Genomic DNA, 26,392 nt, shown 5'->3' on the forward strand with positions numbered 1-26,392 from the left:
ACTTCCCTTCATTCAAAAATATTTAGAATTGAAAATATTTGCAAATAAAGGAGATAGCCTTTAGTTGGGAAATTTTAATTATGTAATACATTTCATTATCTTTAATGTTGGATATTGGAGGTGTTGGAATATCTAACCATGATAATTACTAGTTATAAAATTTATGCTGTTTTAAAAATAAGTTTATTTTAGTAAAAATAAATTTCACACATAGCTGGTGTGTATAATTTATCTGTTGTGCATTCTGGAGACTCTCCTAACCATCCTTCCTATGTGACTAAAACCAAGGAGAGCTGCCAGAGTTAGAAATACTTTAGTGTTCTTGGGAGGGAATAACCAACATCTGTAACTTCAAATCCATTAGATAATAATGTATACCATAACGACAGACCTTCATTTGTAGTTCCTCTTGTTCTTTCTTGTGCTTCTGGATTATTTCTTGGTGTTTTTCTTTTTCAATATCAAGTTCCAGTTTAGCTTCTTCCTTAAAGAGAAGAGCTTGCTCCTCAAATTCAACTAAATGTCGGGCTCTTTCCCTGGCAAGTTCAGCTTCAGTCTAGAAAATAGCGTTTAACACATGTATTAAGCTGTTTTATCTTAAAATAAGTAAATTAAGCTTATTTGCAGACTCTAAAAAAATTAATTCTAATATTAATTCAAAAGTCTAATTTTAAAATTCTAATATTAAAAAAAATCTGACTCAAACCTTAAGTCAGAAAAATCGACTTTGGGCCAAATATTTTAAGATCTTCTGAGACCTTCTAAGACCTAAGAAATGAGTAGACCCTTCAGAAACACTGGAGGCTTAGCCTTCTGTTCTCTTACACTATAAACTCAGTGCCTGCCACTGACCTTATAGGGAAAAAATAGATTTTGAGACCCTTGTACTATGTTATGTTGAGAGCTCAGAGGGGATACAAAGTACACATGCTGATTTTTTAAAATTATCTTTTCTTCATGCAGACCATAGAATGTTTTGGAGGCACAGATTATCATTTAATGTGACTGAAGCCAGAAGGCTGATTAAGGAAAGAGGTCAGTGTTGCCTGTATTCATATTTTGACTCAGAATCACAGCGCTGGAAGGGACCTTAGAAATCCCCTAGTCCAGTTACTCAAGCTTGAATTGTGAAAAGAATAAAACCAGGACTTTCGATTCAGATAGAGTCGAGTTTAAATCCTGGCTCTGCCACTTTATAGTTGTGTGATCTTAAATTGTGAGTGCAGCCTCCCCGGCGGGGTTTTAACTAGTCCCCTTGGGATTCAATAGTCAGTGGAGACTAGATCCATGCTCTGACCCCTTGGTCTCTCCCATGGCATCCGCGCCAAGTGATCGTCGGCTCTGTGCCTCAGTACCACCAGGAGTGAGTTAACTCCTTCCTCAGCAGGCGTTTCCATTTTCAGACCAGTGGCTCTTAGCTGCTGGTTTTGGCTCTGCCTACTGGAGCAAGAGAGGGAGCTCATGCATGAGCACTGGGGTCACTCAGGCCTTGGGGGTTTATCTAGTGAGACTAGACAAGGGATCCCAGGGACAGGCTGACTCTAGATTTACATTGTGCCATGATCATAAATTCTAACAGGGAGTAAATGCTGGATAACTTGGAACAAAAACTGTCAGACCTGACTTACTGTGACTGTGATTTAGGCTACTATAAAAGGAGAAGGAGAGAGGTCAACCTGAATTTCTCAAGGGAACAATCAAACGAGTGCATCAGGAAATAGAAAGTATGCTAAGAAAGTTTTCAGGAAGACCTTTAAATGAAAAAAAAAGTAGATCAAAGGCTAGCCCCAGTGGGGTTAGGCGGATTTACTGCGCTGGAGAAAGGATTAAGCATTTGTCCCAAAGCAAAACAATGATCCCCTCCCCACCTGTTCCTCCCTCGACCCTCCCCATCTCAGGACACAGTACCACTATCCACTTAGTTATTCAAGTCAGTAACTGGGGCATCATCTTTCATGCCTCCCTCGCCTATACTCTCCTATCTAATCTAACATCAAGTCCTGTTCATTTTGCCCCCAAAATATGCCTTGAATCTACCCATTTCTCTTTATGTCCACTTCCACTACCCTAGTTCTGGCTACTGTCACCTCCTGACTGGCTTACTTCATTCCTTGCCTCCTCTCTCTAGTCCACAATACACACAGCAGAGTGTTCTTCATACACACAAAAAGCGGGCGGTGGGGGGGAGGGGATCTTTATTCTCTCTTAGTGCTTTCTCAATGCATTAGCATAAAATAAAAACTCCTATACATGATCTTCTACTCAGATGAACATAGCCTCAGGACTTGGTGATCAGAGCATAGGCTGGAGTCCAGCCCCCTCTCTCCCTGAGCCTGGGCTGTTGGGCAGGCACAACCCGAATACCGGCCCTCGTAGCCCTGGACTTCTCCAAGGTGACTTTCACTTTCTCTGTTTGATCGCTGTGCTCCAGCCACATTGGAATAGGTAAGTAAAAAACACATGAAAAGAAGAAATCAAATGCAAAACATTTGGAAAAATTGCAAGCTATAACTTTAAGAGTTCATAGGTCACAAGATTCCTTGACATTATTTTTAAAAAAACAACTAAATAAACGTTTTTTGAGACACTCAAGAAAAATGTGTGCTGAGGTACTAAAATATCAAGTGTTCAAAACAATTTCTTGTTTGTTTAATTGGTAGAGCCAAATATTATGTTACGACAGAAAAACATCTCTCAAAATATGAACCGATTGCTCAAATTAAGAGAACAAGAATGTACACAAACTAGGTGGGACAGGACAAACTGTAAATTAGATGACAGAAAAACTTTAGAAGGACTTTTTTAAAAGCCCTTTAAATTTATTATGGGGAAGAAGCCATTTAGGAAATCAGTAGAGTCCCTTGGTGAAGATAAAACAAAGAAAGCATTCAGGGAAGAAAAGGGGGTGGCTGGCTGCTTGAATGAGTAGAATGTTCTGTTCTATTTGAGTCAGGAAGCAAAGACATCTTGCCCCTTAATTATTCCTTGGAATGAACTATTATAGGTGAAGAGGGAAAAAAAGGAAGGACTAAATGGAAGATGGAAAACAAAAGTCACTGTAGATAGAAGGGAAAAGGGTGATTTACTGTTACTGATTTGATTTTTAATTTGCAAAATCTGAAAAAGAGAGGCACTGTGATGAGCTTCAGGTGGGATTTTTAAACACTTAAGGAAGCTGTGCTGGGATGCCAAGAGTCATCTGAATGTGCTGACGCTGTAGCACAGAGAGATGAAACTACTGGTTCCTTGATGATTTGAATAGTTTGAACAAAATGATGAGCCCACAAGCAGAATGATTCGCTTAAGCTAGCATATTATTTGTCATTGAGAAGATGAATTCATGCCAAATCATCATGTTTGTTTTTTATATATTGATAGAAGCTGTTTATCTAAAATATCTTGGATGGCAGAACTTATGTTTATGCAAAATAAATGAATTTGGTAACAGTACATATGTAAAATATGAACTGCTTTATATAATAACTAATAATAATTTTAATAATCACGGGGAAATTCAGATTTACAAAAAAAAAAGCATGAGTTAACACAAAGTAAAATAAATGATCTGTGTACACATTCCAGGATTTAATTTTTTTATGCTTCTTATTTACCCATATCCTCCTTTAGCTCAAACTTTATCTTCTTCATGAGGGCCTCCTGATGATTCCAGAGAATTGAGTATGCTGTTTTTTAAATTCTTTTTGAATTTGTTAATGAAATGCATAATTAGTATTTTATATACCCCTGTATCTAATGCTGATGTGCAAAATATTGTCTTTTCCGACATAAATTTACAAGTGAGATCTTTGTGGTTGATTTTGATATCATTTTCTAACTGTCCATGGAGCCAAACATCATGTTATAATCATTTATTACTTGATGATCCCTTTAAAATCAAGGGAATTCAGATGCCAAAGTGGAAATCAGATCATTTGTTTATATTTGAGGTACATATATCATTTTAAAAAATGTATCTCCTAAAAAATAATTTTACTGCTTTCCAAAAGTTAAAAACAAATTGAAAACTCTACTTCAGATTATTTGAACTGAAATTATACTTCAAATGAAAAGTACACAAGATTATTTCTGAACTGAATAAATATATTGTAAAAATAGATGATTATTCAAATACACAGACTTTGTAGTTATAAAAAAAACCAAACTCAATGCTAAGGAATCAAAATATGTATTGAAGTCCTGCCAGGAACTTTATAAACTTATGATGGAATGGGAGAATATTCACTGAGTACCTATACCTAATACAAGCTAGGGTGATAGATACAGTATAGGACACCTTCCATTTGTTCATTTAACAAAAATTTTGGGAAGGAAATATTATTATTCCCACTCTCTAGGCTCAGAAAAGTTAAGTACCTTCGCCAAGGTCATAAAGCTACTACCGACTGAAGAGGATGTGCACAGTCGGATGTTTCTGGTGGACTCCTTAGCTCAGTGTGTTTAATTTTTTCCTTAAGCCTGTTTTCCCACACATCTATATAGCATACTGGTAAGGACAGAGAATTGGTATGTATTTAGTTTCAAAATATTGGGGTATTTTTCCAGATAACATTCTGTTAATGAATCCTAATTTAATTCCACAGTGGCAAGAGAAAATACTTTGTATGACTTGAATCCTTTTAAATTTATTGAGACTTATATATGCCCCAGAATATGACCTATTTTAGTAAATATCTCATGTGCACTTGAGAAGAATGCACATTCTGCTGTTAAGTGGAGAATTCTATAAATATCAGTTAGGTCATTTGTTAATAGTGTTGTTCCATATATCTCTTAAAAATAAATTTTTATACTATTTTTCCATACTACATACATATCCTTACTGATTTTCTGGATATTTTTCTATCAATTATTAAAAGACGGCTATTGAGATCTCTGACTTTAATTATGGATTTTTAAATTTCTCTTTGCAGTCCTATCAGTTTTTGCTTAAATTTTAAGCTTTGTTATTAAGTGAATAAACATTCAGGATTATTATGTCCTCTTGGAGAGCTGATCCCTTTGCCATTATGAAATGACCTTCTTCATCCCTGGCAATATTCTAAATACTCCAATTTGTTCGCTCTGAAATCTATTTTGTCTGTTAGTGATATAATTACTCTAGCTTTCTTTTGATTTGTGTTAACATATCTTTTTCCATCACTTGCTTTTAAACCATTTGTTAAAATATTTCTTTTTATTAAAGTACATTTCTTGTAGGCACTCTAGTAGACTCTTGCATTTTTACCCAACATGACATTCTCTGCCTTTTAATGTGGATATTTAGACCAGGGCTTGGTAAACTATGACCCACAGACTAAATTCAGCTATGCCCATTCATTTGCATATTTTTATGGCTGCTTTTAAGCTACAGTAGCAGAATTTAGTAGTTGCAACAGAGATTGTATGTCCCACAATATTACTAACTGGTCCTTTATAGGAAAAGATTGCTGACCTCTGGTTTAGACCATTTACATTTGATTATTGATAAGATTAGCTTTAAATCTATCTTGCTATGTGTTTTCTATCTGGCCTATTTCATCTTTTTTTCCTTCTTTTTGTGTCTTCTTTTCGACTGAGCATTTTTTTAGTTCAATATTACCTTGTTTGCTGGCTTATTAACTATAACTGTTTTTCTATTTTTGTGGTTGCTTTAGTTTATTGAATACACCTTTAACAGTCTATTTTCTAGTGATATCACTTCATCTATTATATAAGAATATCACAATAATATACTTCCATTTCTCCCTTCCTAGCCCTTGTGCTATTTTCATATATTTTGCTTCTACATTTTATAAATCACAGATTGTTAATATTTTTGTCAATTATACTTTAAAGAAATTTATTATAAATTTATTATAAATCCTATTATAATTTTCCTTCTGACTAAAGCCCTTCTTTTAACATTTCTTATAGTGTGAGTGTGCTGATGATACTTTCTTTCAGCTTTTTCATTTCTGAAAAAGTCTTTATCTTACCCTAATACTTGAAAGACACTTTTGTGTAGAATTCTAGATTGGTGACTCATGCCCCACCTTCACCTTCTTTTAGTACTTTCAGTCCCCCTGTCTTCCTGCTTACATTGTTTCTGATGAAAAATCTGCTGTCATCCTTTGTTCCTCTAAATAAAATGTCTCATTTTCCAGTTGGTTTAAAAATTTTCTTTATATCACTACTTTTGAGCAAGTGGATTATAATGTCCCTCCGTGTGTTTGAGGTTTGTTGAGATTCTTGATTCGGTGGTTTTATAGTTTTCCTTAAATTAAATTTTTTCAATCAGTATTTCTTCAGAAATTTTTTGTTCCCTCCTCTATTTCCTGTCTCTTGGGGGTTCCAAGTATACATATAATAGTCCACTAGAATTTGTCTCACAGCTCACTAATGCTCTTTGTTTGTTCTGAATATTTTTTCTATTTTGTTTCATTTGATAGTATCTATTGCTGTGATTTCAAGTTCATTAAACTTTTCTTCTGGAATGCCTAATCTGCCATTATTCCTATCCAGTGTACTTTTTATCTTAGACGTAGTAGTTTTCATCTTTGGAAGTTTGGTTAGATCTTTTTTATATCTTCCATATCTCTACTTAACATGGTCAATTTTCCTCTAGTTTTTGGACATATGGAATATAGTTATCATAACTCTTTTAATATGCTTATTTGCTAACTCTAACACCTGTGACTTTCTGAGTCAGCTTTATTCATTGATTTTTATTTTTATCATGAGTCCTATTCTCCTGGAAATTTTTGATTGGGTGCTAGACATTGCATATTTTACCTTGTTAGATGGTGGATATTTTTTTATTCCTATGAATATTCTTGAACTCTGTTCTGGGATGCAAATAAATTTCTTAGAATAAGCTTGATTTTTTTTTTAGGATTTCCTTTTAAAATTTGTTAGCAGGATCAGCTCAACATTTATTGTAGGGCTAATTATTCCTTACTAATGATGCAAGACCTTTTGAGAACTCTATCCAGTGCCCTGTGAATTATCAATTTTCCAGCCAAGCTAGGTATTATCACTGGCTTTGTGTAACATTTGGTAGTCTTCTCTCAAGTCCTATCACATGGGTCTTTCCTTGGCTTTGGGTAGTTCCCCCACATATATGTACTGACCATCCATACAATTAATGGGGACTTTGTTCTTTGTGCAGCTCTCTCCTGAGAACACCATCCTGGAAACTCTAGTCACTTTCATTTCCTAGATTTTCTGAAAGGTCTCCTCAATTCAAAGAATCTACCAAACACTCCACCAGGGTTCCCAATCCTTGCACATGGCCTTAATTTTTTTTCAAGGTGCTAAGTTAGGGAAATCAAAGGGCTCACCTTGATTGTCATCTATCTCCAAGGACTACTGTCCATTGCTTGATGTCTTGAAACAATTGTTTTCTATCTTTTCTCCAGTGTTATAGTTGTTTCAGGGAAGAGTGTAAATCTGGTTTATCCAGGCCAAATATTAGTTCATCTAGGTCAAATGCATAAGTTTTGGACTTTGTGTTTACTTCTCATGTTCTTCTTTCTTCCAGGTTTATACCAGTTCTCATTTCCTGGCTGTATATCTTTGGCAATTACCTTACTTCTCTGAGACTTATTTTTTCCATGTGCAAATGGGAATTAATAATGTTATAATAATGTTTGGTAGCTATTCCAGATTTAAAATTAATTCAATTTTGAAAATGATATGGCATAATTTAAAGAATTAAAGTGTGCCCTCAATATTCTTTTTAGCCATACATTTATTATGTATAAATGAGAATTTATATTTTATAAATGACAGCTTCATCCTTGTCAAATTTTGTTATTTTACAAGTTATGCTTTTCATTTCATTACTAGTACACTAAAATATATTAGGACTTACAAGACCATTTGGTGTTTCTATTTTGAAGAAGAATTTGAGATTTTTTTTGCCTTCCTTTGATGCTAGAATTGACTATTTCTGGAACTAACCCCACCCCACCTCCACTGCATTTTCACTATCAGTCCAGTTGCTCAGCCAAAAAGTAAGGTTTTGTTCATTTTAAGTCTTGGTTTTTAAAAGCTTTATGCACTATTTAAAGTGAGATCAATAGTGTAATTCTAAAATGTTTCAAAATGTGATATCTTAGTAATATCTAAGAAAATACAGTTGAAATTTGTTTATGGCACTACAAAAGTGATAGTCAATAAGTGGCTATCACTTATTGTAAGCTGTCTGGCTATAGGAGTTTTTTTATTACAAATTTTTAACTGAAAAGTATCAACACTGTGCATTTGGAATCAATTTTAACTGTTCAGCATGCACATTAATTTGCTTTCTTCACATCAAAGCAATTCTTGAAATAAACAAAAACCCATGACAATAAGTAAATACACAATTATTTAAAAATGTGTCACCCTTGTTACATAGCAACTATTGATTCTATTATGTGCTTTTTATACATTCTAAAATAATCAGGCATAGGCACCAATTGCTATCTACTTCTTTTGAATGTTAAAACATTTAAGCTGTGAAGTTTATTCCAATATTTGTCTTATAGATTTATAAAAGGAACATTTCATTCCCATGCCAAGGCACAGGCATCCAAGAAAGAGATGACAATGTCATATTAGTGATTCTCCTTTCTTATGAGAAGACTTTAAGGGAACTTTTTATTCAGAGTCTTAACATAATTATCATTCCTTTGCTTTACTGGTCTTGATCTTGATTTACTGCTAAGCTAGATGACAAGATTTACTAACAAGAGGTCATGTTCTCCCAAAAAAATGAAATATAAATCTATATTATAGAAAGTCATACATGACAATTTACATTGTGATATAATTAATTTATTAGAAAGATACCATGACCTTAGTAAGAACTTAGAGAATCTTACATAGGTTTATTTTCATCATTAAATTAACAGCATAAAACAAGATCATAATACTCTTATATGATCAGATGCTAACATTCATTCGGTCTGCTCTCTGTGCTAGCACCCTGGGACACTGTATAGTGAGCAGCAATACTTCAGTGCATCATGGATGCAGAGACTTCTCCAATAGATTGTACCTAAACGTCCTTCGTGGGATGTGACTATGGAGATGAACTTCTACAAAAGCAGAGGCAGGAAAGTCCACTCTGTTAGTCTAAGAAGAGCTCAGGAATTTAAGGGAAGGGAAGGATCTGTGAATTTTTACCCACATTAATTCAATCACCGAATTTCTGAGTCAAAAGATAGGGCGTTTATAATTTCCCTTCATGTATATTGCCGAACTGCTTTCCAAAAAATTGCTATAATATCCAGTCCTTTAAAGTATAAGTGTGAAAGACTATCTCGCTAGACCTTTACCACAGTGCAAAAACTACTCTATCAACTGGATAGATAAAATATAATCTCCCATTGTTTTAATTTGCATTTTTTGGATTGCTAGTTAGGTCGATCATCATCTTATATTTTTAAATGTGGATTGGCAAGGATGGAGCAAGTGAATAAGAGTAGACTAGCCAATTGAGTACACTGAGGCTAATACAGATTAGAAAGAATTAACGAGGTGTGGACTGTCGAGAAAAAGTAAAAGATTTGGTACAAAATAAAACAAAATAAAATAAGACACTTAGAGCAACTTTTGTCCATATTCTCCAAGTTGAATTGTTACCTATATGGAACTGTTGTTAGAGTGATCATTTTTTTACAGGCTGAATGTGCTGTCCCTGAGGGACAAGGGAAGAGGGACTGATTTATACAGGGCCAGTACCAGCTGAATAAGGCCACTGCATGAGGAATGGAAATGAAAGTGACAAATTTAGAATTGACCTGAGCCAGAAACAATACTTAAAGGATTTCAATCTGGTGGGTGGAGAGTGGGAGATTTCAAGTGGGAATGTAGGTTTGAAGGTGGTCAGTGCTTGCTGCTTGGAGTTACAAGTTACAGGGTCTGGTCACCACAGAGAAGAATCTCATAGTAACCAAACAGCTTCTCAGGATTTTAGTCCAGCAATCAAAATTTCAGTAGCCAGCTCTAGTTCTAGAGGCAAATTTAAGATATAACCGGAAAACCAAGGCAGAAGGCTAGTGCTAGGGACGGGTACCAGCTGTGAAGAGAAACAGTTGGGAGGGTTTCATGGCATTGTGCAGGACAAGGCCCAGGGAGCGATCAAGGCATCTCAGACGTTGATTAAGGGGTGATGATGGCTGTAGCCTCAATAACTAGAGCTGGGCACAGCTTGAGAAGACAGGGGCTAACAATTTTTTAAATATTAGTAGGATTGTTTAAAATTATGAAAGTAACAAATATTCATTCTTGAAAATGAAAAATATAGAAAAGTTCAGGCAAAAATCAATGTAATATTTTTCATACTTTCAGAGCAAATGTTTTCTTTATAAATAGTGAACTAAATACTTATTCTTTTAAACTTGCCAAAAGTTCCAAACTAAATAATTTTAAGTCATTTTTTCATTCTTTTATGTTCTTAAAACCATAGAAATTTTAAGAATGATTACTATTCCCCCACTTCTAAGGATGTGGTCAAATGCAGATTCTGTCACTTTATGTGAAAAAGGTAAATATTTAAAAATAAAAATTATGCTTTTACGTGAGGACTATGGGCTATCTTAATCTTACAAGATTTCAAATTCTTTTCTTGCCTTTTTATTTCCCATTATGTAGTCTAATATTTTGGAAAACTCACAAATCATAGTATGTTTCATTAAGAATTCCAGAAGGAATCAAATGTGTGCATAGAAACAAAGAAATCTATCTGGAATAATCTCCTGCAAGCAGAATTTTTAAAAAGCAAATAAGATATATGCTGATGAAAGCTACATTGTAGTTACCTTCTCACTCCAATTATCATCATTCAGCAGCTTCTGTCTAAGAGTTTCCTCTAGTTGCTGGATGCTTTTCTGATGTGAAATCAGCATCAGTTCCCTGAAAACCATAAACCCAACAAATGAGTCAAGACTTACCCCTAACATTCTTCCCAAGGTGCAGTTCCTGGTTCAGAGAATATTATTTCACAGCTTAGTCTGTTTTTTCTCTTTAGCAATATAAATACTGTGACCAGCTCCATTGTAACTGTTAATAGCAATTTGCAAACATTGCATTCAAGGTAACTATTTTCTCCAGTATAATTTTCACTTAATGAGTAATGTAATTTTTGCATGAAATAATAACATGTGGAATTACAAATATAATGAAATGCTCTACATTTTGGTTCCAAAGTTTCTGACTAAATTCTAACACTAAACAAGATTTTGTTTTTTAGCAAAAGGAAAATATATTGGGACATTCCATAAAATCAACTCATATTTGTTGTTCCTGCTTGACTTAGTTTAATTTTACTTATCTCAGATACTGATAGAACAAACTAAATTAACTAGAGGATGATGTCTGAAATGTGGTAGAGTACAAAACATATCAGAAAACTGAAAAAACCCAAAAAACAGTTTAATACTTTAATCCACAAAAACAGATCTTAAAACTTAGTCTGTAATTTTGGGGGTGGAAGTGAGAGAGATTCATGAGCACATTTCATAAGGGCACTGAAATTAATTTGAATGTCACAAGTAGTGGCAAAAGCATGCTTGTTGATCAGGGCTCCTTCCTTCTTCTGCAATCACCATGACCCTTCTTACTTTCTATGTAGGCAATTCTTCTCCATTGCTTATTCTTCTTCTAATCCCTTTGTTTTCATCTTCACCCTCTTCCTTTTAGTTCTGACCCCTTTTCTCAGACATGTAGCTTTTACTATAACTGCCTGTTGGACATCTCCTCCCTAATGGGCCATCAATAACAAAGAGTCTACATTTTGAAAAACAAATTCACCATCATGTCCTACAACCTTGGTTTTCCTTTTGACTTCTGAAAAACCTTCAGCAGTCAAAATCTTTTACTAGAAATCCCTGAGTCTTCCTACTTCTTGTTCAATTCACATGCATTCAGTAACAAATTCTGTATTTGTTTCTTGGTGCATCTCAAACTATTTCTTCCTTTCTTTTCCATTACCAACAGCCACATTTTGCCTCTGACTTTATCTCCCACCTAGAATATTGTAGTAGGCTCTCAGTCTATCTCTTGATCTCTATTCTAGTCTCACTCTTATATATTTTTTACACTACTAAAAATAATTCTTACATTTCTAAGCTAGAAAATTTTAAGGACACAAACATAAGAAGACACATTTGACTTTGTAACCAGGATTATAAATATCATTTGATGGAAACTGAACCCCCCCACCCCCACCCCACAGATTGTTCTTTCCTGTTTCCTGAAACATGCTGGACTAGGTACCTTGACAACTTTCCTACTGAAAATAAGTTGCAAATTTTACTTATAAGAAAAATTTTCAAACAAAAAGCAAACAACCCAATTAGAAAATGGGCAGAGGAGTTGAACAGACAGTTCTCCAAAGAAGAAATCAGACGGCCAACAGACATATGAAAAGATGCTCCACATCGCTAGTCATCAGAGAAATGCAAAGTAAAACCACAATGAGATATCACCTCACACCAGTAAGGATCACCACCATCCAAAAGGCAAACAACAACAAATGTTGGTGAGGTTGTGGAGAAAGGGGAACCCTCCTACACTGCTGGTGGGAATGTAAACTAGTTCAACCATTGTGGAAAGCAGTATGGAGATTCCTCAAAAAGCTCAAAATAGACATACCATTTGACCCAAGAATTCCACTTCTAGGAATTTACCCTAAGAATGAAGCAGCCCAATTTGAAAAAGACATATGCACTCCTATGTTTATTGCAGCACTATTTACAATAGCCAAGAAATGGAAGCAACCTAAGTGTCCATCAGCAGATGAATGGATAAAGAAGACGTGGTACACATACACAATGGAATATTATTCAGCCATAAGAAGAAAACAAATCCTACCATTTGCAACAACATGGATGGAGCTAGAGGGTATTATGCTCAGTGAAATAAGCCAGGCAGAGAAAGACAAGTACCAAATGATTTTACTCATATGTGGAATATAAGAACAAAGGAAAAACTGAAAGAACAAAACAGCAGCAGAATCACAGAACCCAAGAAAGGACTAACAGTTACCAAAGGGAAAGGGACTGGGGAGGACGGGTGAGAAGGGAGGGAAAAGGGGGGAGAAGAAGAAAGGGGGCCTTATGATTAGCATGTATAATGTGGGGGGGTGCATAGGGGGGCTGTGCAACACAGAGAAGACAGGTAGTGATTTTACAGCATCTTACTACGCTGATGGACAGTGACTAATGGGATATGTGGGGAGGGGGGGACTTGGTGAAGGGGGAAGTCTAGTAAACATAATGTTCCTCATGTAATTGTAGATTAATGATACCAAAATAAAAAATAAATAAATAAATAAAAATAAAAATCTTAAAGTTCATCAGTGAGCTGGACAAAAAATGAGGAAGATGCAGAACAAAACTCAAATGAAAGAGCAGAAAAAAGATACCAGTAGAAAACTAGTGAAATCTGAATAAAGTCTATAGGTTAGTTAATTGTATTATACCAATGTTAATTTCTTACTTTTTGCAGATGTGCCATGGTTATGAAAGATGGGCCAAAGGAAAATGTAAATTCTCTGCACTGTCCTTGTAACTGTTCTACATATATAATTATTCTAAACTAAAGGTTTAAAAAAATGAACTGAAAGGAAGAACCCCAACAATAAGTAGAACATTGAAGCCAACTTTCACCTTCAAGCTACTTTCCAAATCTGAAGAAACTTAGCTTTTAAATTTCACAGTCATGAAGAACACAGGTGTCAGGGGAGAGAAGAGTCTAAAAGGAAACTCACCTGCATGAAGATGCATCTCAAAGAGCTACATATGCAGTGTAAGTGTGAAACTCATATTCAGCATGTGTAAAATACAAATAGCATCTCCTCTTTGAGATTCAAAAAGGAAATTACTGGCTTTGAATGGTGGTGCTAGATAGAGAGGAAAATATGCATCTCCCACAAGAATCTGTGGACACAAACCAACACTAATGCATGTGTGTATCCTGAATACACATTATGTAATTGGTCCAAAATCTTCATGTTAAAAAGATACTTTAACTGGTGCTGGGTTAACCTTTCCACCAGTTGCTTGCTAGGAAAAATACCAATATTTTGGGGAGAAACCTGTCTTCAACCTGGGATTTAAACAATTCCTACAGGTAAAATTCAAGACCTATGAAATCATAATTAAAAAAACACAAAACTATATTTTAATAAAAGCCAGTAAGAGGAACAATGAGCGGACACAAATGACAGCATAATCAAATTCACAAATTCTAAAGTATTAAATTTGCAGATACAGAATATAAAATAAAGATGTTCAATATGTTAGAAGAAATGTAAGATTGATTTAAATGACTAATGATGTTTGAAAAAGAACCAAACTGAACTTGTAGAAATGGAAAGTATAATAATTGAAATGAAAAACTCAGTGGATGGTAGTGTAGCAGAGTATTCAAAACTGAAAAATGAAGTAATAAACTGAAAGGGAGAGTCAAAAATTCTATAGAGTGCAGTACAGGGAGTCAAAAATACAGAAACTATAATAAAGAAGTTGATATATGGAGGACAGAGTGGAAAGATCTAATAGAGATCTATTCATCATCTCAGAAGCAAAGGAGAGGCAGGTGGAGGAAGCAATTTTGGAGAGAATATTCCAGATTGAGGAAAATCATCAAAGCACAAATATAGAAAGCCCAAAGGATTCCAAGTGTGATAAATAAAGATAAATCTCACATCTGAGCATCTGGTAGTAAAAATGAAAATCATCTAAGTTGAAGAGATCTTAGAAGGAGCTGGATAGAAAAAAAACAGATTCTCTTCAAAGGAATCCAAACATAGTGAAAGCTTATTCGCTAACAGAAACAAAGGAAGCCAGACAGTAAAATAAGAAGTTCAAAGACCTATTAGAAAATAGCCACCAACCTAAAGTTGGGTACCTAGCAAAACTATCTTTAGGAATGAGGTTGAAATAAAAAATGTTCAGATAAATAAAATTCTAGTGTCCACCACCACCTAAGGGAACTTCACTAAAGAAATTTCTAAATAATATACTTTGCAGGAAGGAATAGGACCTCAGAAGGAAGGTTAGGCATGCAAGGAGAAATGGTGAGCAAAGAAACTGGCAAACACAGAGGCAGGGAGGGCTTCTTGGGCATGTGATCAGGACAGTTGTACAGAGCCCTTGCTCAGAAGGGGTCACTGTTCTTCACATGTGATGCTCTGTGGTCACCATTGAGAAATTCTTAATAAGTTTATCTTTGAATTTGTGTTTTGCAAGTGAGCTGTTATGGGACAATGTGCCAGGGGTTTGGAGTCTTGGCTTAATATAGTCCTACCTCCTGCCACATCCCTGCCTCTCCAGTTGGTTCTCAAACCCCTACTTGCTGGCCCTTGTCCAGCAACTGCTGCCATCCACTGCTCTGGGCAGGGGCCCTTCCTGGGCATGGTAATGGGAGGGTTAGGGTCAGTCATATGTACCCCCTGCTCTGAGTCATGGGGAAGGGTCCTGGGTACCTGTGAGAGTTTATATGCATCCCATGATTTCCCTGTGCCCAAGGTACATAATATTCAGTAGCAAACAAACAAATAAAAAACCACCATGTCAAGTTGAGAGAGAGAGACTGAAGGAAAGAAAAAGCTTTTCAGCTCTCTGATCAAGTACACATGTTTATTTTGCACTGGGCCCTGAAACAATGCAGCCAACCCTGTGCATAGGTAATTGTAAACAAACATCATCTGTATAAAATAATAGCTTTGGCTATTAGTTGACCAAAAAAAGGGTTGAACTAAGAACACTGGATAAAATGTAGGATGTATGTCATATGGCAACTATCAGAGCTCAAGTGTTCTTTGGTCCTTGCATTATTCAAGAGGAGATTGAGATGTTAATTTTAGACTTCATTAAGTATGCATGGTAAGTTTTCAAGAGTAACCAGTAAAAGAATAGAAATAGAATATACCATTAGATGAAAAAATGTGCTAGGAAAATAAACATGATTCCAACAATACTCCCTTCCCCAAAGGCACAAAAGGAGAAAACAGTGCAGAAAAGGAAGGAGAAGTAGAAAACTTAAAGCAATAAAATTGTAAATCAACTAAAATTGTAAATCAACTAAATTCATGAGTTAAAAGAAACAGAACTTGATAGAAACATATAAAAAAACTCAAACTATATGTTCTTCATAAAAATTCCTTAAACACAAGGACATGGAAAGATTTTCTTTTTTAATGGAAAAGATATAACAGGGAAATATTAAAGAAGAGAATTATGTGACTATATTCATAACAAATAAAGCAGACTTTAAGACAAAAGTCATTATTCTGGGCTGATAATGATGACAGGTCAATTCACCATGAATATTCTAAATTTACATGCACCTGTTTAAAAAGTCTCAAAGTATATAAATCAAAACTTTATAGAACTGTAAGGAGAAATTATCAAATCCACATCATAGTGGGTTTAATACAGCTCCCTCAGTTATGGTTAAGTCAAACTAGGACCAACATATAAGATCATGGAAGTGTACATTGCACAGTTCCAGGCTGTTATGTGAATGACTCTCCTGTAATATGTAATGTGGCAACCCAGGGTCAAGCAGACAAATAATTCAGTAAAAATTAAGAGGATTTAAACAATGGAAATAATAAAATTGACTTAAATCAATAAGATTGGCTCACATACAGAGCCCTGTGCCCAATTAGTGGGAAAATACATCATTATTTTTCAACTCACATGGACTTGGCCACATACTAATCCAGAAAGTAAATTTCTGCAATTTTCAAATAATTGCACTATAAACTTGTATAGCCCAATATGGGAGCCACTAGCCACATATAGCTACCAATCACTTAAAGTGTAAATAATCCAAATTAGAATGTGCTGTTAATGTAAAATACATGAGATTTCAAAATTTAGTACAAAAATGTTCTAAAATGTCTGTGATAATCTTAAAGATAATTACATATTTAAGTGATAATTTGGATATATTGGGTTAAGTAAAATACATTACTAGATAGATTTTCCCTGCTTATTTTTACTCTTTTAAATGTGGCAATTAAACAGCTAAAACTACCTATGTGGCTCACATTATATTTCTACTGAACAGCACTATTATAGTCCATATCCTCTAAAAACAAAGAAATGTCAGTACAGAAGATAAATATCTCCATGTATTTGGAAATTTTTTTAAAAAGTATTTGTGAGTAACTCATAGGTCAAATAAAAATTCATACTTGGTATTTACAAATACTTAGAACTGAACAATAAGGACAACATTAGATATCAACATTTAAAGAATTTAGTTAAAGCAGAGAAGATAAGTAAATTGTGCTTTTACTTGAGAAAACGATACACATGAAGGAATGAATGTTTCTCAGCCACATGCAACATCATGGACAGATCCCAGAACATAATCTTGAGCACAAAGAAAAAAAAATCACTGAGTAATACCTATAGTATGATTTTATTTCTATGAAGATAAAATATATGCAAAACCTGTTTCTTAGGAATACAAATGTACTTGGTAAAGTTACAGAACAAAGCAAAAGAATGATAGGTGCGATCTGCAGATTTTTACACTCTTTATCAGTTTGAGGAAGTTCCCTTCTAATCGTAGTTTGCTGAGAACCACAAAATGCAGATTGGTGGTTTCCTCTTAAGAAAGAGGAATCCAGTAGAATTGGGGAGAAGCAAAACAGGACTTAAAAGCTAATGTAAAGTTCTTTTTCCTAAATTGAGCAGTTGACACATAGGTGTTCATTGTTTGTATTTCGTTATGCTTTACACCTATATGAGCCTTTTATGTATCTTTTTGTATCTACTTAATATTTATAAAAACAATTTTTTTATAAAGCCTGAGCAGAGAGCAGAATGGGTATGTGGAGGAGAGATTTAAAGGGAAGAATCAAGGTGAAGGAATGGGCAATAGGGTGATGTTTACTGCTGCTCTGCCCACTATGGACAAGACAGTGTCATCGGAACAGAACAGAGGTGCATTAGGAAGACAGGGCTCTTGTCCAAACGGTGCTCAAAATCCAGCATTGTAAAAAGATTTATTTTTTAGTGTGAGGGAGACCCAGCAGGTTCTGAGGCTTGCTCAGAGGAGCTGGAGAAAAGGAAGTGAAGCAGAAAGAACAGAGAATAAGGGCAGCAAAAGTGGAATTACCTTGAGAACCTCATTTGCAGCTTTTTCTCCAAATATTTGGCTATTCCTGTTTCCTTTGCAGATGCATCTTCCGCTACTTGTCAATTAAATGTTTATGTTCCTCAGCACTTTGTTCTGGGACCTTTCTTCCTCTCTTCTCTTTCTCCAGGTGATATTGTTCACTCCTATGGTTAAAATGCAATCTAGATGCTGACAGCTCCCAAATTCTAACTCTAGCTCAGATCTGTTCCAAGTATTTGACTCATGTTACCAACTCTCCACCTGCTCTACTTTAATATTTGAGACATCTTGAATTGAACATATCTGTAATCTCAGAGGCTTACAATATCAAAGTTTATTTTTTGCACATGCTCTGTGTCATCTGCTGCTCTGCTCCACATGTTTTGATTCAGGATGTAGCCAAAGGAGAAAACCCTTACCTAGGAATGCTGTTTTTGTGGCAGATGGAAAAGAAAAATCACCAAAACATTGGATCTGTTACAGCTTCCTTTAGAATTGGTGCATATCACTTCTTTCACATTTCAGTAGCAAGAATAGGTAAAATGGCCAAGTCTGATATTAATTAGGTGTGGACAGTAATACTCCTGTCACTGGAAGGTGCACATTGAGTCAACTGGCACCAGGCAGAGACCATTCCAACTCTGAAATTCCACTTGGAAGCAACTTGAGGATTCCTACCCCAGAGGTGGGGAACATTCCTTGCTTGGACACTGGTTCTTTTACCTGTGAGTAATTTCCCAGTCCAGTTTTCTCCACAGCTCCTGGCTTTTCTATCAGAGATGTACCTTCTTTTCCATTATCCAGCTTGGCCACATCAGAAGAGAACACTAGAGAGTTAGCACTGATGGGAGATAAACAGCTTTCTCAACTTCCTTCCTATCCATAGATTTTTTTGGGACAAAGATGGTTTCAAGAAGAATAAAAAAAAATTTTATTCAGACAAAACTGACAAACAATAATCTGCATGTTTAAAGTATATAATTGGATGAGTTTAATTGTATAAACCTGTGAAACCATCACTACAATCAAGATAATGAAAATATCCATCATATTCCAAATTTCCCTATGTTCCATCATAATCCTTCACTTCTGCCTTCTTACTTCCAGGCAACCAATGGTTTGCTTTCTCAGAATTCTGTGTATCATATAGAATATTATTTTTTGGTGTGCAGCATCTTTCACTCAGAATAATTCCTTTTAGATTCATCCATGTTGTACCATATATCAGCAGTTCACTCATTTTTATGGCTGAGTAGTCTTTCATTGTATGGATAAACTACAATTTATTCATTACCTATTGATGGACATTTAGATTGTTTCACAGATTTTTGGCTATCAATAAAGCTGCTATCAATATCTATGTACAAGTTTTTGTATGGATATTCCCCTTGGGTAAATAGCTAGAAGTGGAATGGCTGGGTAACAAGGTAAAAGTATATTTAACTTTTTAAGAAACTTCCAAACTGTTTTCCAAAGTGGTTGTACTGTTTCACATTTCAACAAGAGGGGTATGAGAGTTCCAGTTTCTCCACATCCTTGTCAACACTTGGTATGTTCAGGCCTTTTAATTTTAGACATTCTAAAAATGTACAAAAGTATTTCATTTGATTTTGATTTCCATTTCCTTAATGACTAATGATGTTGAGCATCTTTTATGTGCTTATTGGCCATCTGCATATCTTCTTTGGTGAAATGTCTGTTCAACTCTTATTCATTTTTTGTTAGGTTGTTTATGGTCATATAACCTAAACTTCTTTATATATATTCTGGAATATATAAAGTCCTTTATGAAATATATTTTTTTACAGATATATTATCCCAGTTTATAGCTTGTCTTTTCATTCTCTAAATAGTGTCATTTAGAGAATGGAAATTTTAGGTTTCATGAAGTCCAATTTATCAAGGTTTTTTTTTCTTTTATGGATTGTGCTTTTGGTGTTGAAGCTAAGAAATCTTTGCCTAACTCAAGGTCATAAAAATTTTTCTTGTATATTTTCTCCTAGAAGTTTATAAACTTAGGTTTTATATTTATATCTATGATCTATTTTGAATTGATATTAATATATTGATTTATACATTAAATTATAGTATGAATTAGAATTTGTTTTTTACATATGAATGTACAGTTGTTCCAACATCAATGATTTTAAAAAAAACTATATGTTCTCCAAAGAATTGCTTTGGCACCTATGTAGAACATCATTTAACCATTTATTTTGCCTATTTCCAGATTCTCTATTTTGTTCCATTGATCTATTTGTTTTTCTTGAGACCAGTACCACACATCTTGGTTATTTGTAGCTTTATAGTAAGTCTTAAAATCAAGTAGTAACTTTGATCTTTTGGCTACTTGAAATTTTTTTTGAAGTTGTTTTGATTATTCTAGGTCTTTGCTTTTCCTTATGAATTTTAGAGTTAGCTTGTAAATTTCTACAAAAATGTCTGCTAGAATTTTGATTGGGATTACAGTGAATATATAAACCAATTTGGGTATAACTGCTATCCTAACAATTTTGAGTCCCCTGATCTGTGAACATTGTGCATCTCTCCTTTTATTTAGGTCCTTCTTAGTTTCCCACAGCAATATTTATAGTTTTCAGTGCACAGGTCTTGCATATCTTTTGTCAGATTCATCCCTAAGTATTCCATGTGTTTTGAAATATTTTTGTAAATATTCTGCCTCTTAATTTCAATTGTTCTTCACAAATATACAGAAATTGACTTTGGATGTTGATCTCTTTTCCTGCAACCTTGCTAAGCTCACTTACTAGTTCTAGTAGCTTCTTTTGTAGATTCCATAGTGTTTTCTGTTAGCAAACATGTCCTCTGTGAATGAAGACAGTTTTATTTCTTCCTTTCTGGTCTGATACCTTGTATTTCTTTTTCTTGCCTGATTGTGCTGACTAGAACCTTCAGCACAAGGTTGAATAGAAGTGCTAGCAGTTCTTGATCTTGATTTTAGGAGGAGTCTTTCACTATTAAGTATGATGTTATCTGTAGGTTTTTGCAGATGCTCTGTATCAGTTTGAGGAAGGAAGTTCTCTAGTTCTACCTTGCTGAGATTTAAAAAAATCTGGGATGAATGTATTTTATAAATTGCTTTTTATTTATTTTTTTGCTTCTATTGACATAATCATATGTTTTTTTCTTTTTTTAGTTTAACATATTGAATAACATTGATTGATATTTGGATGTTAAACCAATCTTGCATTCCTGGGATAAACTCCACGTATTCATATTTGTTTCCTTTTTATATGCTGCTAGATTGAATTTGCTACAATTTGATTTAGAATTTTTGCATCTATGGTCATGAAGGGTATTGATCTATTCATTTTCTTTGTAATGTTTTTGTCAGGTTTTGATATCAGGGTAACACTGGTCTCGTAAAACAAGCTAAGAAATATTCAATTTTCTGAAAGGGTTTAAGTAGAAGTAATATTATTTCTTCCTTAAATGCTTGGTAAAATTCACCAATGAAACATTCTGGGTTTGAAGTTTCCTTTGTGGGAAAAATTTAGATTATAAATTCAGGTTATTTCTTTCTTCTTTAGTGAACCTTGGTAGTTTGTTTTAAAAAAATGTGTCCATTTCATCAAAGGTGTCAAAATTAATGGTGTAATATTATTTATAATATTCATCTATTATTGTATTAATATCTGAAGAATGTATAGTCATTTGATCTCTCATTTCTGATATTAATAAATTCTGTCCTCTCTTTTTCCCTGATCAATCTAGTTTGAGGTCTACTAATTTTATTGGTCTCTTCAAAGAAATTGATTTTTATTTGTTTTGTTTCATTGATTTCTGGTCTGACTTTTTATTATTTACTATCTTTTACTTATTTTGAATTTCATTTGTTCTTCTTTCTCCAGTTTCTTAAGGTGGAAACTGAGATTTTTTTTCTTCCTTCACATAGACATTTATTGCTGTAAATATGCCCCCCAAAGTTTTGCTTCAGTGATATGTCACAAATTTTGATCTTTTCATTTCCATTTAGTTCAAATACTTTATAATTCCCTTTTGACATTTTTTTTTACCTATGTCTCATTTAGAATTGTTTTACATAGTTTACAAATATTTGGGGGATTTTCCAGATAGTTTTCTGTCATGAATTTCTAAGTTAATTATATTATGACCAGAGAACATACTTTGTATGATTAGATTCCTTTTACATTTCTTTGATTTTGTGATTTTGTTTCACAGCCCAGTTGAATTCAGTGCCCAGGTCTGTCTTGGTAAATATTTGATATGCATTTGGGGAAAAATGTGTATTTTGCTGTTGTTGGGTATAATATTGTATATAGCCTTACTGATTTTCCTGTCTTTGTTTTATCCTTTACAGAGAGAGGGCTATTGAAATCTCTAAAAATATTTGTTAATTTGTTTACTTTTCAGTTCTATCCATTTTTGCTTCATGTATTTCTAAGCTCTGTTATTAGATGTACATTTAGAATTGTTATATCCTTCTGATGGATTGATCCATTTGTCATTATGAAATGAATTTTATTTTTGGTGATATTCTTTGTTCTAAAATCTATTTTGATATTAATAGCGTCTCAGCTTTCTTTTGATTAGTTTCAGCCTGGGGTATCTTTTTCCATTATTTTACTTTTAATCATTTGTGTTTTTATATTTAAAATATATTTCCTGTAGGCAGTATATAGCTGAATTTTACTTTTGTATGCAATCTGATAACCTTTACCTTTTTACTGGAATATTTAGACAATTTACATTGTTGATACAGTTGGGCTTATATCTGTCATCTTGCTATTTGTCTCCTATTTGTCCCATCTGTCGTTTCCTTTTCCTCCTTTCACTGCCTTCTTTTGAATTTTTCATATGTCTTATGATTCCATTTTATCTGCTTTTTTGGCTTATTAGCTGTAACTCTTTGTTTAGTTTTATTTTAGTGGTTGTTAACAGGATTGATAATGGCCATCTTTAACTTAATCACAATTGTGGTAGGCTGAATAATTACCTTCAAAGATATCTATGTCCTAATCCCCAGAGTCTAGAAATATGTTACCTTATATGGCAAAAGGTATCTTGATAATGATCCCTTTGCATGAGTGACTAAGGACCTTGATAGGGAGATCATCCTGGGTGTCTGGATATGCCCTAAGTGTAATCACCAAGATCTTTATAAGAGACAGTCAAGAATGTAATGTGGGTGGAAGTGATGATGTGACAACAGAAACAGTTTAGATTCGTGAGGCCAGGATCCGAGGAATGCCAGCAGCCTCTAAAGGCTGGAAGAGGCAAGGAATGGGATAGCCTCTGTAGCCCCCAAAAAGAACCAGCTCTAATCACACCTTGGTTTTAGCCACTTAATATTCATTTGGACTTCTGACCTCCAGAAGAGAATAAATTTGTATTGTTTTAAGCCACTAAGTTTGTAGTAATTTGTTATAGCAGCAGTAGGAACCTAATACCATGGTCTACCTTCAAATGATATACAACTTTATGTATAAGATTATAATCTTATAATAGTAAACTCGATCAAATAAAGAACAGCAGTCAATGGAAATAAAGGAGCACTTCACCTGGTTTTCAAAATGCCAGTAGCATAAAATGGATGTGGCTGGCCATGTGCTTGTTAGAAATGGCTAGACAGCAAAAGTCATGGCAATTTGATCCACTTTTCTCAAGCCAGATTTCCTACTTAAAAAGGAGGTCTCACTGATTAGAAAATTTCCAGGTAAGCATTTCCAGGTAGGTTCCTGTGAGTGCATTAGAAGTTACTTTTATTATAAAATGAATGGTACTAAATATCTGAGATTCTCAAATTTCAGTCTCCCTGAAGATGGTTATAATTTTTATGCCAACAAAAGTAGTCTATTCCCTATACATTCCTCTGATGGATCCAGTATAAAATACCACTGTTTTATGTATTTTTTTGGACCAAAACCTGTGTTATATATTATAGAAGCTAAAATATAGTAGACTGAGGTTCAAAAAATGCTAAAGAAGCGATATTTATTTGCTGAATTTTCAAGGAATTATGAAGTTCCTTATAACATTTCCACAAAGTATAATGTGGTTTGAAAACTGTTAAAAAAATTATGAACTTGCATGTGTAATGGTAAGTTTGCTTGATATTTATGGCTACAGAAATGAGAAGGACTTTCATATTTCTTTGATTCCTGTCAAGCCTCTTTTCCTGACCCTAAGAACTATTCAGTTTGTCTCTTATAATAAAAGGCAGAAAGAATAATTACATGTGATGTTACCAACACTTACTGTCTTTGATTAGCATGGAATGGGTAGTGAGTAATGTGTACAGAGATTATTATATGTGTGAAAAGGATGATCCTGATTCCAAAAATACAACCACACCTACATAGCACAGTCATGGAAGAGCTCTCACACTATTCAGGAATTCAAAACCATCCTCACACATTGATAAAGAAAAGCAATCTTGTGTTAAAAGAAACTATAAAAGATCAACTTTGACCCTAGTGAGACTTTTTGCTAGAAATCTAGAGGGATGATATGAAATAGAACATCAATTGTTAGAGGTATATTCCATATTTTTCCATGTTATAAAAAGCTGAAAATATGTAGCCAGTTTTGAATATTACACAGGTATCTAATTTTCTATTCAAAATGAGTTCTAGAGATATTGATGCTTCAGAATTAGAGGATACAATACAGACTTAGGTCCTAAATTTGGATTTTAGTAAGAAATTAAAAAATGATTATAAAATGCAGGAGTTTGAATTATACTCCCAGCTCTAATTTTTGACAAGTCAGAAGCCCTCTGGGCTTGAGAGAAACAGTGGGAAATACTGAGTTTTAAATCCTGCAATCAATGGCTTGATTGGGATTAAATTAGTTCTCATCCATACATCCATCTACCCAGCAAATATTTATTGAGTGCCGACTGTGTGTTAGGCACTATTTTAGTCTATGGGGATACAGTGGCTCTTTCATGCCATTCCTTGGAAATATTCCCCAGAAATTCCCTATTTTTACAAAGAATGAATATTCTCGGTGATAAATGACTATCTGAAGTGACATGGTTCATAGGAAGCAAAGCTGGCTCAAGTTTATATAAGCCTTGGGCTCTCTGCAGTATGTTATGTTACCTTTGCTTTTCACATTTGAGGAGGTATGGGTTTCTGTAGCATCCTACCCTGCAATTTCTCCAGATATTAAAAAAAAAAAAACACTTTTAGAGTTGGCACAATAGGCAAATTAGTATCTACTCGCAATTAAGAGTATTTATTTTTAAAACCTTAACTTGTAAATTCTTAAGTTTAAAATTCTTTTAAATTTTAAAAAGAAAATGAGAATCTAATTTCTTAAATACATGTAAAAAACCTAGATTCCCTTAATTTTAGTTAAAAATGTAACTGAAAGCAAATGTCAAACCATAATGCCAAATGACAGTTTTAAATTCCTTTTCACAAGTTGTTCTTTTAGAGATGTCTTCACATTGTCAATCAAAGAGATAATTTTGATTTTGCCACAAGTCCTGCCTTCGTTAAATGCAGTTAAGTCTATGATATCCTAAGAAGGTTGGCAAGCTTCTTGTTCTGAGAGCTATTGAGGGATAGGAATTCAGACGAAGAGGTGAGTCTTGGAAAAAACCTATAAGGTTTTTAGGAATGATATTACTTGGAACATTTCAATTCATAATGTTTAAACTAATAGGATAGCATCCAAACTCAGAGCTGTAAAGATTAGTCTGTGGAGTGACTAAGACCAAAGCAGATAATATTGAATTCAACAGACATTTACTAAATATCTACATCACCAGTGCAGGGTATAAAAATTAGTAAGATATGATGCTTTAAGGGGTTAGCCACCTAAGGAAAGATGAAAGAGGGGGTATAGTACTTCTGGAGCACCTATCATCTATAGGTGTAAGACTAGATGCTTTAATCTTCACAAGAAGAGAGCTAGTATTAATATGTCCATTTTGTAGATAAGTAAGTAGGTCTTCCAAACTTGACACTGGTCAAGTTGGGATTTAAACCCGTGTTTGCCTAACTCTAAAGTCCATTCTTAAAAATATTAAGCTATACTACCACGAGGAAACAGAACCCTTGAAACACTGCTTCTAAATCCCTTTTGATATTCTACACTTCTCATTGCTTCCTGCCTTCGTGAAAATATGACAAGCCTCATTAAAGTAACAAACACTAAGCTTTTCTTCTAGAATGTTGTGAAATGTTTTTATTCTACTTTCATTCTGAAACTCTAGCTTCACTTCTGATTTTGCTGACACAGTAGAGAGGAGAAGACAGAAGTCACTACCTTAAATTTACTGAGTGAATGG

The 26,392-nt window shown here is 34.3% G+C and overlaps 1 protein-coding gene across 4 annotated transcripts in view; it reads right to left on the reverse strand.

Annotated features, from left to right (window-relative positions):
• Positions 1 to 26,392, reverse strand: part of LEKR1 (leucine, glutamate and lysine rich 1) — a 191,223-nt gene that overhangs the window by 16,837 nt on the left and 147,994 nt on the right. For all 4 annotated transcript variants that reach the window (XM_073232180.1, XM_036997927.2, XM_073232179.1 and 1 more), the window contains exons 10-11: positions 10,788 to 10,881; positions 392 to 556 (exon numbers count right to left, since the gene is read on the reverse strand). In XM_073232180.1, the coding sequence (XP_073088281.1) occupies positions 392 to 556; positions 10,788 to 10,881 (259 nt within the window). The remainder of the gene's footprint in view (positions 1 to 391; positions 557 to 10,787; positions 10,882 to 26,392) is intronic.

This window comes from Manis javanica, chromosome 3, assembly GCF_040802235.1.
Source record: "Manis javanica isolate MJ-LG chromosome 3, MJ_LKY, whole genome shotgun sequence".
NCBI lineage: Eukaryota > Metazoa > Chordata > Mammalia > Pholidota > Manidae > Manis > Manis javanica.